Source organism: Stegostoma tigrinum, chromosome 15, assembly GCF_030684315.1.
Source record: "Stegostoma tigrinum isolate sSteTig4 chromosome 15, sSteTig4.hap1, whole genome shotgun sequence".
Taxonomy (NCBI): Eukaryota; Metazoa; Chordata; class Chondrichthyes; order Orectolobiformes; family Stegostomatidae; genus Stegostoma; species Stegostoma tigrinum.
Window position 1 is genome coordinate 830,346 of NC_081368.1, and position 14,801 is coordinate 845,146.

At 45.2% G+C, this 14,801-nt stretch overlaps 1 protein-coding gene across 1 annotated transcript in view; it reads left to right on the plus strand.

Annotated features, from left to right (window-relative positions):
- slc9a6a (solute carrier family 9 member A6a) overlaps window positions 1-14,801 on the plus strand; it is a 92,726-nt gene that overhangs the window by 11,055 nt on the left and 66,870 nt on the right. The window contains 1 exon segment of the mRNA XM_059651307.1: window positions 9,834-9,939. Within this exon segment, the coding sequence (XP_059507290.1) occupies window positions 9,834-9,939 (106 nt within the window).

Below are 14,801 nucleotides of genomic sequence, written 5' to 3' on the forward strand. Positions count from 1 at the left end.
GGGGGGAGGGGTGGAGATGGGAGGGGGAGAGTGGGCAGAGATGGGAGGGGGAGGGAGAGTAGGCAGAGATGGGAGGGGGAGGGTGGGGTCGGAGATGTGAGGGGGAGGGAGGAGGGGGAGAGTGGGGCGAGATGGGTGGGGAGAGGGAGGAGGTGGAGAGGAATTTGGGAGTACCAAAGTGATTGCCTTATGGCTGTACCTCTCCCTCATTGACAGCATTTAGAAATTGGCCTTTTACAATGTGAATCCTGTTGACCATGCTGGGATTATCACTCAGTCCTAGCTGGTAAAACCATCTTTATGCAAATGACTGGCTGTTTCAGCTAGTTCCCAGGGACAAATGTTGGAGTGGGGTCATGTGTAGAGCGGGCAGGTAAGTATGTTTCACTCTGTGGAGCATTAGTGAACTTTTTACAGTTTTACAATAATCTCTTCCTTCTTATTCACTTGCGGGATGTGGGTGTTGCTGGCTGGGTCAGTGTTTCTTGCCTGTCCCTTGTTGTCCCCTTGAGAAGGTGGTGGTGAGCTGCCTTCTTGAACCACTGCAGTCCATGTGCTATAGGTGGACCTACAAGGCCCTTAGGGAACAAATTCCAAGATTTTGACCCAACGACACTGAAGGATCAGCAACATATTTCCAAGTCAGGATGGTGAGTGGCGTGGAAGGGAATTAGTAGGAGGTGGTGCTCTCGCGTATTTACTACCCATGTCCTTCTGGATAGAAGTGGCCATGCTGCCTGGGCGAATTTCTGCAATACTTCCTGTGGATGGTACATGATGCTGCTACTGATCATTGGTGGTGGAGGGAGTGAAGCGGGCTGCTTTGTCCTGGATGGAGTCAGGCTTCTTATGTGTTGTTGGAGCTGCCCCGATCCAGGCAAGTGGGGAGTATTCCATCACACTTCTGAGATGTGGTGGACAGGCTTTGGAGAGTCAGGAGGTGAGTTACTCGTCACAGTGTTCCTAGCCTTTAACCTGCTCCTGTGACCAATATGTTTATATGATTTACAGCTTCACAAAATCACAAGTAATTTCAGAAAAAATAAAACTAAATACGCAGATGCTTGAGATCGGAAAAAATACAGAGAAAGTTGGAAAAACTTGTCAAGAGTGGTTACATCAGACACTACCATATCCACTGAATTTCTTCAATTTCAGAAGAATACAGGGGAAATCCATGAATAGAGAGTTGGAAAGTAAAAGGAATGGTGTTGTGGTAAACCTTCGTAAAACGTTGGTTCATTCTCAACTGAAGTATCCTGTCCAAGAATGTCAAGGAGAGGGTGTGGAGGAGATTAGAAGAAATTAACATAGACAGAAGAGGAACCAATGGTTTAGCAGATTAGAAAGTGATAAGTCCACAGGCTTTGGATGAGCTATGTCCCAACAGTTGAGAGAGGCAAAGCAGGAGATATCGGGGACTTTTGGCAGTAATTTTCAAATCCACTCTGGCCACGGGTGAAGGGCTGGAAGACTGCAAACATTATTCCATTCCTCAGAAAGGATAGGTCAGTAAATTACAAATCACTTAGTGGGGAAGTAATTAGAAACAATTCTCAATGTCAGAATACACCTGCACAGATTATTCAGGGATAGTCTGCATGAATTTGTTAAGGGAAGGTCATTTTTGGTAAACTTGATTGCATTTTTGAAGAGGTAAACAGGATGGAGGGATTGTATTTGATGTGGTTTATGTGGACTTTCACAAGGCTTTTTTCCTTACAGCAATCTGACCAAGAAGGTGAGATCCCATAGGATCCAAGGCAAAGGGGCATGTTGGATCCAAAATTGGCTGAGAATCAGGAGGCAGAGGGCGATGCTAAGGATAGACAAGTTACACCGCAGCTTTGTAGAACTTTAGTTAGGTCACACTTGGACAGTTCTGGTCACTACACTACTAGAATGATGTTTTGGATAGAGCATAGAAAAGTTTTTAGAATTCATAGAATCCCTACAGTGTGGAAACGGGCCCAACATGTCCACACTGGAGCTCGGAGCATCCTGCCCAGACCCATCCCCCGATAACCCACACATCTCTGAACATTATGGGCAATTTAATGGGCAGGCAATGGCCTTGTGGTATTATTGTTCATGGGCGGCACGGTGGCTCAGTGGTTAGCACTGTTGCCTCACAGCGCCAGGGACCCAAGTTTGATTCCAACCTCGGGTGACTGTCTGTGTAGAGTTTGCACGTTCTCCCGTGGGTTTCCTCCCACAGCCCAAAGATGTGCAGGCTAGGTGGATTGGCTATGCTAAATTGCCAATAGTGTTCAGGGATATGTAGATTAGGTGGGATATAGGGGCATGGGTCCGGTTGGGATGCTCCAAGGGTAGGTGTGGACTTGTTGGGCCGAAGGGCCTGTTTCCACACTGTAGGGATTCTAAGATTCTAAGAACTTAGCATGGCCAATCCACCTAGCCTGCACATCTTCGGACTGTGGGAGGAAACCGGAGCACCCGGAGGAAACCCACGCAGACACGGGGAGAATGCGCAAATTCCGCACAGACAGTCGCCCAAGGGTGGAACTGAACCCACGTCCCTGATGCTGTGAGGCTGCAGTGCTAACCACTGAGCCACCGTGCCGCCCAATAGGGTGTAACAGGATGTTGCCTGGTATGGCGGGATTTTAACTATGAAGAAAGGTTGGTTAGACTGAGTTTGGTTTTACTGGAACGCAGGAAGTTGAGCACTGACCTGGGTTGAGGGGTCAATTACTCGGGGACACAGGTTCAAGGTGTGAGGGGGGATGTTTAAAAGAGATGTGTGAGATAAGTTTCTCACACAAAGGGTGATGAATGTCCCGCGCTGCCAGGGGAGGTGGTGGAAGCAGATGCATTAGCAGCATTCAAACAGCATCTGGATGAATACATGGGAAGTGAATAGAGGGATATGGATCCTGTAAGTGAAGACAGTTTTAATATGGGAGGGCAAAATGTGTCGGTGCAGGCTTGAAGGGCTGAAGGGCCTGTTCCTGTGCTGTATTGTTCTTTGTACCAGTGCCACATGATAACGAGGGAAGAAATAGGGAGACAGTGCAGCTAAACATGTGGCTACAGGGCTGGTGTAGGAGGGAAGGCTTCCATTATGTGGATAATTGGAGCACATTCTGGGAAAGGTGGGACCTGTACAGTAAGGACGGGTTGCACCTGAATCGGAAGGGCACAAATATCCTGGGAGGGAGGTTTGCTAGATCTGTATGGGATGGTTTAAACTAGTATGGCAGGGTGTGGGGAACCGGATTTGTAATTCAGAGGATGAGGTATTCAGCTTTCCAACGGATACAACAGGGAGTGAGATGATTTATAAAGAAATGCGGTCAATGGAAAGTAGGGACGGTTTGAGGTGTGTATACTTCAATGCTAGAAGTATCAGAAATAAAGGAGATGAACTCAGAGCATGGTTCGGTACTTGGAACTATGATGTTGTGTCCATTACAGAAACTTGGGTAACCCAGGGACAGGAATGGTTGTTGGAAGTTCTGGGATTTAGATGCTTTAAAAGAAATAGAGAGGGTGTTAAAAGAGGTGGGGGAGTGGAATTGCTAGTCAGGACTAGTATAGCAGCTACTGAAAGGCAGTTTGAGAATGATATGTTTACAGAGTCAGTTTGGGTTGAGGTCCAGAACAAGAAAGGAGCAGTCACTTTGTTGGGGTTTTTTTTACAGACCCCCTAATAGTTGCAGAGAAGTGGTGGGGGGGGAGTGGTTTGGGAGGCAGATACTGACAAGGTGCAGAAGTCACAGGGTTGTAATCATGGGTGTCTTCAACTTCCCAAATATTGATTGGAAACATTTTGGTTGTAATAGTTTAGATGGAGCAGATTTTGACCAGTACATTCAGGAAGGATTCCTGACATAGTGTGTTGATAGACTAACACGAGGAGAGGCCACTTTGGATTTGGTGCTTGGCAATGAACCGGGTCAAGTGTTAGACCTGTTGGTAGGAGAGCATTCTGGCGGTAGCGATCGTAACTCTGTTTCTTTCACGATAGTCATGGATAAGGACAGGTACATACAGCAGGGTAAGGTTTATAATTGGGGAAAGGGTAATTACAATTCAATTAGGCAAGAACTGGGTAGTATCAATTGGGAACAGATGCTGTCAGGGAAGAGTACGACAGAAATGTGGAGATTGCTTAAGGAATGTTTGTCCCTAGCAGACAGGGAAGATGCGGTCGAGTGAGGGAGCCTTGGTTCTTGAGAGAGGTCGAACGACTGGTTAAGAGGAAAAAGGAGGCTTATATAAGGTTTAGGAAACAAGGAATGGAAACGGCTTGAGAGGGATTCAGGTTATCTAGGAAGGAGCCAAAGAAAGGGCTTTGGAGAGCTATAAGGGGACATGAGAAAACCTTGGTGGATAGGATCAAGGAAAGCTCCAAGGCTTTTTACACATATGTGCAGAACAAGAGAATGACCAGAGAAAAGGTGGGGCCGATCAAGGATTGTAAAGGGAATTTGTGCATGGAGCCTACAGAGATAGGAGAGGTCATTAATGAATACTTCAGCATTCACAACTGAGAGGGACCTAGTTGTAGAGGAAGACAGTGTGAAACAGGCAGGTAGGCTAGAGGAGGTTGATGTTAGTAAAGATGATGTGCTAGGAATTCTGAGGAAGTTGAAGATAGACAAGTCCCAAGGGCCTGATGGGATTTATCTAAGGATTCTAGGGGAGGGGTGGGGAAGGAAGAGGTGGCAGGGCCTTTGGCAATGATCTTTTCATCCTCACTGTCCTCGGGTATCATGCCAGAAGATTGGAAAGAGGCAAACGTCATTCCTTTGTTCAAAAAAGGGAATAGGGATAACCCCGGAAATTACAGGCCAGTTAGTCTTATGTCAGTCGTGGGAAAATTATTGGAAAGGGGCCTGGGATTTATGGTCACTTGGAAAGGCACAGTTTGATTTGTGACAGTCTGCATGGATTTGTGAGGGGTAGCTCATGCCTCACAAATCTTATTGAATTCTTTGAAGAGGTGACCAAACATGTGGATGAAGGGAGAGCAGTGGATGCGGTATACATGGATTTAAGTAAGGCGTTTGATAAGGTTCCCCATGGTAGGCGCATGCAGAAAGTAAGGAGGCATGGGACAGGGGGTAATATGACAGATTGGATTCAGAATTAGCTGACCCTTAGAAGACAAAGTGTGGTAGTGGACAGAAAATATTCAACATGGCGCTCAGTTATGAGTGGTGTACCACAAGGATCTGTTCTGGGTCCTCTTCTATTTGTGATTTTTGTAAATGATTTGGATGAAGGAGTGGAAGGGTGCATTAGTAACTTCACAGCCAATACGAAGGTGGGTCGCATTGTGGATAGTGCGGAGGGCTGTTCTCGGTTACAATGGGACATTGATAGGATGCAGAGCTGGGCTGTGAAGTAGCAGATGGAGTTTAACCCTGAAAAGTGTGAGGTGATTCATTTTGGAAGGACAAATTTGAAAGCAGAATACAGGATTAACAGAAAGATTCTTGGCAGTGTGGAGGAGCAGAGGGATCTTGGGGTTCATGTCCACAGTTCCCTGAAAGCTTCCACGCAGGTGGATAGAGTTGTTAAGAAGGGGTATGATGTGTTAGCTTTCATTTAATAGAGGGATTGAGTTCAAGAGCCGTGAAGCTATGCTCCAGCTATACAAAAGCCTGGTTCGGCCACATCTGGAGTATTGTGTCCAGTTCTGGTCACCTCATTACAGGAAAGATGTAGAAGTGTTGGAAAAGGTGCAGAGGAGATTTACCAGGATGTTGCCTGGAATGGAGGGAAGGTCTTGCGAGGAAAGGTTGAGAGAGCTAGGGCTTTTCTCTTTAGTACATAGAACAATACAGGGCAGAACAGGCCCTTCAGCCCTCGATGTTGCACCAGCCTGTGAACTAATCTAAGCCTATCCCCTACACTATCCCATTATCATCCATATGCTTACCCAAGGACTGTTTAAATGCCCCTAATGTGGCTGAGTTAACTACATTGGCAGGCAGGGCGTTCCATGCCCTTACCACTCTCTGAGTAAAGAACCTGCCTCTGACATCTGTCTTAAATCTATCAGCCCTCAATTTGTAGCTATGCCACCTTGTACAAGGTGAAGTCATCATCCTCGGAAAAAGACTCTCACTGCCCACCCTATCGAATCCTCTGATCATCTTGTATGTCTCTATTAAATCCCTTCTTAGCCTCCTTCTCTCCAATGAGAACAGACCCAAGTCCCTCAGCCTTTCTCCATAGGGCCTGCGCTCCAGACCAGGCAACATCCTGGTAAATCTCCTCTGCATCTTTTCCAATGCTTCCACATCCTTTCTGTAATGGGGCAACCAGAACTGCACGCAGTATTCCAAATGAGGCCGCACTAGCGTTTTGTACAGTTGCAGCATGACATCACGGCTCTGGAACTCAATCCCTCTACCAATAAAACCTAACACACCATAAGCCTTCTTAACGGCTCTATCAACATGGGTGGCAACTTTCAGGGATCTATGTACATGGACACCAAGATCCCTCTGCACATCTACACTACCAAGAATCTTTCCACTGACCCAGTATCTTGCCTTCCTATTATTAGGTAGATTATTAGGGTTATATTAGGGTTAGATAGGGTGGATAGGGAGAGCCTTTTTCCTAGGATGGTGACGGCGAGCACGAGGGGGCATAGCTTTAAATTGAAGGGTGAAAGATATAGGACAGATGTCAGAGGTGGTTTCTTTACTCAGAGAGTAGTAAGGGAATGGAACGCTTTGCCTGCAATGGTAGTAGATTCGCCAACTTTAGGTACATTTAAGTCGTCATTGGATAAGCATATGGACGTACATGGAATAGTGTAGGTTAGATGGGCTTGAGATTGGTATGACAGGTCGGCACAACATGGAGGGCCAAAGGGCCTGTACTGTGCTGTAATGTTCTATGTTCTAAGTGAATCACCTCACGTTTATCTGCACTGAACTCCATTTGCCACCTTTCAGCCCAATTTTGCAGTTTATCCAAGTCTCCCTGCAACATGCAACATTCTTCCACACTGTCCACCACTCCACTGACTTTAGTGTCATCTGCAAACTTACTAACCCATCCACCTATGCCTGCGTCCAAGTCATTTATAAAAATGACAAACAGCAGTGGTCCCAAAACAGATCCTTGAGGCACACCACTATGATGAAGGATGAGAGGTGACTTGATAGAGGTGTACAAAATGATCAGAGGTATAGATAGAGTGGATAGACAGAGACCTTTTCCTCGGGTGGAGGTAACTATTACGAGGGGACATAGTTTTTTAAAGTGAAAGGAGGTAGATATAGGGGAGACGTCAGAGGTAGGTTCTTTACTCAGAGAGTAGTCAGGGCGTGGAATGCATTGCCGGAGAGCGTAGTGGATTCGGCCTCATGAGGGGCATTTAGGGGCTATTAGATAGGCATATGGATGATAGTATAAGGTAGGGGTGGAGGTTAGATAGACCTTAGGTTTAGGGTAAAAGTTCAGCACAACATCGTGGTACTGTTCTATGTTCTTTATCCACAAATCATGAAGGCAGCAGAGTAGGTAGGTAAAGTGTTTCAGAAACCACATAGGTTTCTTATCTGTGTTAAATAAGGCATAGAATATAAGAGCAAGGACACTCTACTGGAAATATAGAAAACACTTGGTATACCCCAACTGGAGAACTGTACTCTGTGCAGCTCTGGTTGTCATGTTCTAGGAAGATGAGGATCACACTTGTGAGGATGTAGAGGACATTGACCGGCATGTTGCCAGGGCTGGAAGGTCTGAACCATGAGGAAGGATGAAATAGGCTGGGATTATTTTCCTTGGAGCAGTGGAGGTTGAGAGGGGACCTGATAGAGATTTGTACAATTATGAAGAACATAGAGACGTTGAAAAGGAAGATACTGTTTTCACGAGTTCAGGAGTGACTAACGCTATGGACCAGGTCAGACCCCATTAAAATATTTTAACAAGGTCACCTAAATCCGAACTTTTTCTTATTTTAAAGGTAGATGTGAAGTGCCGTGTTCCAAGTGCAATGTGGATTGTCAAACAACTTGATGTTAAGCAAAACACAATTTATTTAAATGCTATAATTAAAATGCAAACAAAAGAAAGAGGAATTTGGAATGATGCAACTATGGGAAAACATAACAGAATAATCGATACAGGACCTATTACTAATTAACTGTTCCAGTATAGTTACATCCCATAAACATACCTCTTGGCAAAAAGGCAGATTCAGATTCTCACATGCAGTTCTCCAATCCAGGAGGAAAAAATCAGCAGCCAGGAGACATTCACTGAAGCTTCCAACTCTTTTGAGACCCCAAAAGCCTCTACTTAAAATGAAACCTAAAATTTTTTGTTTTTAATCACAAGTCCTGGTCTGTGAGAGCTGGCCACCCCCAAGCTGCTTCCATCATTCCAACTTCTTTTAAAAAAAACCCACAAGGCCTCCCAAATTGTTTGTTTTCTTAGGGACAGCTCAGTACCTCTGCCTTGCAACCTCTCTTCAAAACAAAACCAGGACCAAAATACCTCTTCAAGTAACAGCATCGTCACGCTAACCGGGTCATAGATTTACAATAAAAATAGAAAGCTAAAAGCAGAGTTGAGGAGAAATGTTTTCACCCAGAACCTGGTGGGTGCCTGGAACTCACTGCCTGAAACGGGTGGTTGAATCAGAAGCTCTTGTAACATTTAAGGAATATTTAAATATTCACCTGCATTCCCGTAGCCTCCAGGACTATGGACCAAAAGCTGGAAATGGAGTTAGTGTGATCAGATCTTTGTTAACGCAGACATGATGGGCCAAATGGCCTCTTCCATATGCTGTAACCCCCCTAAGTGTGAGATTTAGCAGATGGTTCCAGATTTAACATTCAAGTCAATGTGGAGAAACTGGGAATGTTCTTCTTGGGCCAGAGGAGGTTAAGAAGGGGTGGCACGGTGGCTCGGTGGTTAGCACTGCTGCCTCAGAGTGCCAGGGACCTGGGTTCGATCCCACCCTCGGGCAACTGTCTGTGTGGAGTTTGCACATTCTCCTTGTATCTGTGTAGGTTTCCTCCGGGTGCTTCGGTTTCTTCCCACTGTCCAAAGATGTGCAGGCTAGGGTGGATTTGCCATGCTAAATTGTCCCATAGTGTTCAGTGATTAGTAGGTTAGGTTGATCAGGCATGGGAAATGCAGGGTTACAGGTATAGGCGAGGGGGGTGAGTGTGAGTGGGACGCTCTTCAGTAAGTCAGTGTGGATTTGTTGGGCCAAATGGCCTGTTTCCACGCGAGGGATTTAATGACTGATTCAAAGAGGACAAGAAACATGATGGAACTTAATAAAGTGAGGAAGGAGAAGCTGTTGCAGGAGTTTTGGTAACCAGTGTGATATCACCTGAAGGTAATGTGTAAAAGAAAGTGTGGAGCTGGATGAACACAGCAGGCCAAGCAGCATCTTAGGAGCACAAAAGCTGACGTTTTGGGCCTAGACCCTTCCATCAGAAAAGGAAGATGGGGAGAGGGTTCTGAAATAAATAGGGAGAGAGGGGGAGGCGTATCGAAGATGGACAGAGGACAAGATAGGTGGAGAGGAGAGTATAGTTAGGGAGGGGATAGGTCAGTCCGGGGAGGACGGACAGGTCAAGGGGGCGGGATGAGGTTAGTAGGTAGGAAATGGAGGTGCAGCTTGAGGTGGGTGGGGGGTATAGGTGAGAGGAAGAACAGGTTAGGGAGGCGGGGACGAGCTGGGCTGGTTTTGGGATGCCGTGGTGGGGGGGGGGGGGGGGGGTGTCGTGACAAGCAAATGAATTGGACTGTCAGAGGGGAGTAGAAGTGGATGGTACTACCAGGAGGGTTTGTTAATGAGATCTGCCCTTTTGCAGTGACTGTGCTCGCAATATTCAACGAGCTGCAGGCTGATGTGGATCTATACGCGCTGCTGTTTGGGGAAAGTGTTCTCAATGATGCTGTCGCCATTGTCCTGTCTTCGTAAGTATTTCCTGCAGCTGACTATAGAATAAGAGAACCTTTCTCTGTTGATCACATAAAAATGACTTGATTGATCTCATTGGTGCCCAGCAATAAGAAACAAAGAAAGATTTGAATTTTTCATTTCCCTTATGCTATGTTTAAAAAACATATCCTGCAGTTATTGTCTCAGTAATTTAGCCATTCAGTCAGTTTTTAGCTAGGCAATGGAATGCCAGGAATACCAGCATCACACAGCAGGTTAGATAAGGACTAAAGCTTCCTGTCCAATGCACAAAGACTTAGTTTCTCTCACCCCCAGGGTAGGAGCTGTGAGTCAGCAGTTTCCGCCCCCACATTGTCATATCTCTAAGCTTTGTGCTGTCAATGTCACAGCCTGGCACTGGGCTAAAGCTCATATATATATTTCATGTTGACAACGTGCAGCATGCAGAGTGAACTTCCCCCCCATCTCTGCAATGGATTTCATACTTGCTGCACGAATTGGAAGGTTAGAGCTGCCACGTGGTGCTTGAGTCATGTCAATATCTGCATTAACACCTGACAATAAATCTCTGATGTTTGATATTCCTGTCAGTCGCCTTCCCATCTACAGGGTGGAATAGGGCATTTGGGAAATCCTAGTGTGATCCAGCTGAGTATCAAATAAATGGGGCTACAGGCAGATATTTTCAAAGGCATCCCAATAATCACATCTTTCTTTCACAATAAACACCATTTTCTACAGCAACCCACAATAACTGTCAATGTGGGAAGATAAATGTTTGAGTTGGGTAGAATGTGACTGAGAATGAGCAGCTCAGTTGTTACCTGTTTCAGTGTTAAAGATGTTTGTGAGTTTTGCAGAGAGCTGAACTTTAAGATGGGTGGGAGTAGTTTTGGAATCCTGTCCTGGCAGCAGTTGGCAAGCCAGTACCCAAGAAGCAAAATGTGAAGATTGTGCAGTTTGGAAGCTGGAACATGAGGACAGTGTATCCTGGAATGAATGAGGACTCACAGTCAATGGATGATATACATGGGACAGCATTGATCAACTCTCAGCTACGGGCCTTGTGAAGATGACATTATTGCCCTGTCAAAAAGTTGATGGCATGACCTGAGCATGATGAATATGAACAGTGTTTCTGTCAACAGGTTGATGCCAGTCACTGAGATGCTAGTCCCGATTCGTCAACACGATATAACTTTTCTGTTCCATTGGACGGTAATTTTGGCATTATTTGCACTTATTCACCAAAGTGATATGTAAGTGCGGAAGACAGAAATGTCTTCTCCCACACTCTGGATGGTAATGTGGAACATCCGCCTTCTGGAAAAAACACATTAGTGTGAGTTGGATCTGATTGAGTTTCATGGCAAACATGTCTCTGTCTTCATTGTGTTAACAAGATGGACTGTTGGGCTGCCCCTTCAATCTGGGGATCCACCAGATGATGCTGATGACGCAGCAATAATCTCTGAAGCTGCAGAAATGTTTGAGAAATCAGAAACAGGACCGTCCCTGAACAGATTAGAAAATACAATCCCTGTCCCTTTTCCTCATTGCATTGGGTCTCAGGCTCCGATTCAGAACATATTCGATGATACCCCCTCACAATTGGGAAAACCTGGACAACTGAATTTCTCAAGTATGGAAGCCTGACTTCGAACCACATCTCAATGACTACTTTCTCCACTGCTGGAGAGAAGTTTCTGTGTCACAGGAAATGTGTGCTACAAACCACGACACAAGAACAAGGTGACAGAAGAGGCACCCAGAATTACCAAAACATCTCAGTCCTCAGCCACACTGGCATGCCCCTCACCAGATTCACTGTAACAATGTCCCAGAAACTAGCCAACAGAATATACCCAGAGGTACAACGTGGATTCAAGAACAGGGAGGAGATTGCCGAGCCTTTGGCATTGATCTTTAACTCGTCATTGTCTACAGGAATAGTGTCAGATGACTGGAGGATAGCAAATGTGGTTCCCCTGTTCAAGAAGGGGAGTAGAGACAACCCTGGTAATTATAGACCAGTGAGCCTTACCTCAGTTGTTGGTCAAGTGTTGGAAAAGGTTATAGGAGATAGGATTGATAATCATCTAGAAAAAAAATAAATTGATTAGGGACAGTCAGCACGGTTTTGAGAAGGGAAGGTCGTGCCTCACAAACCTTATTGAGTTCTTTGAGAAGGTGACCAAACAGGTAGATGAGAGTAAACCGGTTGATGTGGAGTATATGGATTTCAGCAAGGCGTTCGATAGGGTTCCCCACAATAGGCTATTGTACAAAATGCGGAGGAATGGAATTGTGGGAGATATAGCAGTTGGGATTGGAAATTGGCTTGCTGAAAGAAGACAGAGGGTGGTAGTTGATGGGAAATGTTCATCCTGGAGAGCAGTTACTAGTGGTGTACCGCAAGGGTCGGTGTTGGGTCCACTTCTGTTTGTCATTTTTATAAATGACCTGGATGAGGGCGTAGAAGGATGAGTTAGTAAATTTGCAGACGACACTAAGGTCAGTGGAGTTGTGGATAGTGACGAAGGATGCTGTAGGTTGCAGAGAGACATAGATAAGCTGCAGAGCTGGGCTGAGAGGTGGCAAATGGAGTTTAATGCAGACAAGTGTGAGGTGATGCACTTTGGTAGGAGTAACCGGAAGGCAAAGTACTGGGCTAATGGTAAGATTCTTGGTAGTGTAGATGAGGAGAGAGATTTCGGTTTCTATGTACACAGATCCGTGAAAGTTGCCACCCAGGTTGACAGGGCTGTTAAGAAGACATACAGTGTTTTAGCTTTTATTAATAGAGGGATTGAGTTCCGGAACCGAGAGGTTATGCTGCAGCTGTACAAAACTCTGGTGCAGCCACACTTGGAGTATTGCGTACAGTTCTGGTCACCGCATTATAAGAAGGATGTGGAAGCTTTGGAAAGGGTGCAGAGGAGATTTACTAGGATGTTGCCTGGTATGGAGGGAAGGTCTTACGAGGAAAGGCTGAGGGACTTGAGGCTGTTTTCGTTAGAGAGAAGAAGGTTGAGAGGTGACTTAATTGAAACATATAAAATAATCAGAGGGTTAGATAGGGTGGATAGGGAGAGCCTTTTTCCTAGGATGGTGACGGCGAACACGAGGGGGCATAGCTTTCAATTGAGGGGTGAAAGATATAGGACAGATGTCAGAGGTAGTTTCTTTACTCAGAGAGTAGTAAGGGAATGGAACGCTTTGCCTGCAACGGTAGTAGATTCGCCAACTTTGGGTACATTTAAGTCGTCATTGGATAAGCATATGGACGTACATGGAATAGTGTAGGTTAGATGGGCTTGAGATCGGTATGACAGGTTGGCACAACATCGAGGGCCGAAGGGCCTGTACTGTGCTGTAATGTTCTATGTTCTATGGTCAATGTGAGCCATGGTATAACCCCAGCTTTGAGAGAGGTGCGGGGAGCAGCAAACACTGCGGCTCACTTCTGTGGATCTCACAATAGCACTCGTCACAGTGAACAGAATAAGCCTCTACCCGATTCCTGAGCTTCTGTCTCATATTGTCTGTAAAAATATTCAGTTCAATGCCCCACCTCTGTTAGAACCTACAGCTTCAGGTCAGCAGGAAATATCTCAGGACAAGAGGGCTGGCCATTTCGGAACAAGATAAGGAGCAGTGCCCTCACTGGGTCTAATGGCTGTTAGGAGCTGCTTCCCTTGGAGGGTGTGGGGTGCTTCATTGTTGAATATATTTCAGGCTGGGACAGACAGCTGATTGGTCTTTGGGAATCGAGGGAAACAGGGAGTGGGCGGGAAAGGGAAGTTGAAGACTGAGTTTAGCTGTGATGGTATTGAATGGTGAGGCAGGACTCAATGGTCTCCACCTGGTGCTTTTCTTGCATTTTTCCATCTAGTTTTGAGTGGGAGTTAACTTAGAAACGGGTTGGCAGCTCAGTGTGGCATTGCCTTTGCTCCTGGTTTGGTTGGTGTATGTAAAAAGCCAGGAGTTCAGTAAAGGACATCAGCAACATTGAGCCTTTTTGGTTATCCTCTGCCTCATAACTTGGCAAAACTAGTAACATTCAATTTAAAATGAATCCCTGTCTTTTACCAATACAATAATCATAATCTGTTTACAGAATTCTTAATTGTTATGGGAAAAATACAGCTCCTGAACCGATTGGAACTCAACTGTCTAACACCACAGGGTTGGAGTAAACTATAAACACGTGTGCAGAGACCACTGAATGTGGAGTAAACTCTACTTGTCTAAACTCCTGGTAGCAATTGCATCAATGAAAAGATACGAGCATACATGAATATGCAGTGTTTGCACACTCCTGATTGTAATATTTACAAATATGAGTACATAATCACATGTGAATTGCATGAATATATAATCATCTTCTCCTGTAATATTTACATATAGAAGTGTAACATTTGCAGCATTATATACACTTGCACCTTTGAATATTTTGTACCTGTTTGTATTTGTAATATATTTGTAATATATGCAAACCCTAATACATAGTATTTACATGCACAAGACACAACTTACATTCATTGTACGATCATCTGAATATATGTGTAATACTTGTGCACACAACTGCCTAACCATTGCACACAGATTGACTTTTCAAACACGTGCAGGCAGAACCTCCAATTCTGGGAGTTTGTAAAATGCAGTTGCTACTCAGGTTTCCCTTTCTGACTCTCAAATGCATGTTATTGTTTCTGCATTTTTGTTTGGTGTATTATTCCATACCTGGGAGATCAATTCAACCCAAAATAAAAGCAGGAAAGTGTTTGTCTCCAGATAAGAGAGCACAGTGTTCCTGGGTGCTGGACCTCCTGGTTATTAACCAGAGTATTGATGGGCTTGTGTCTACCTCTTC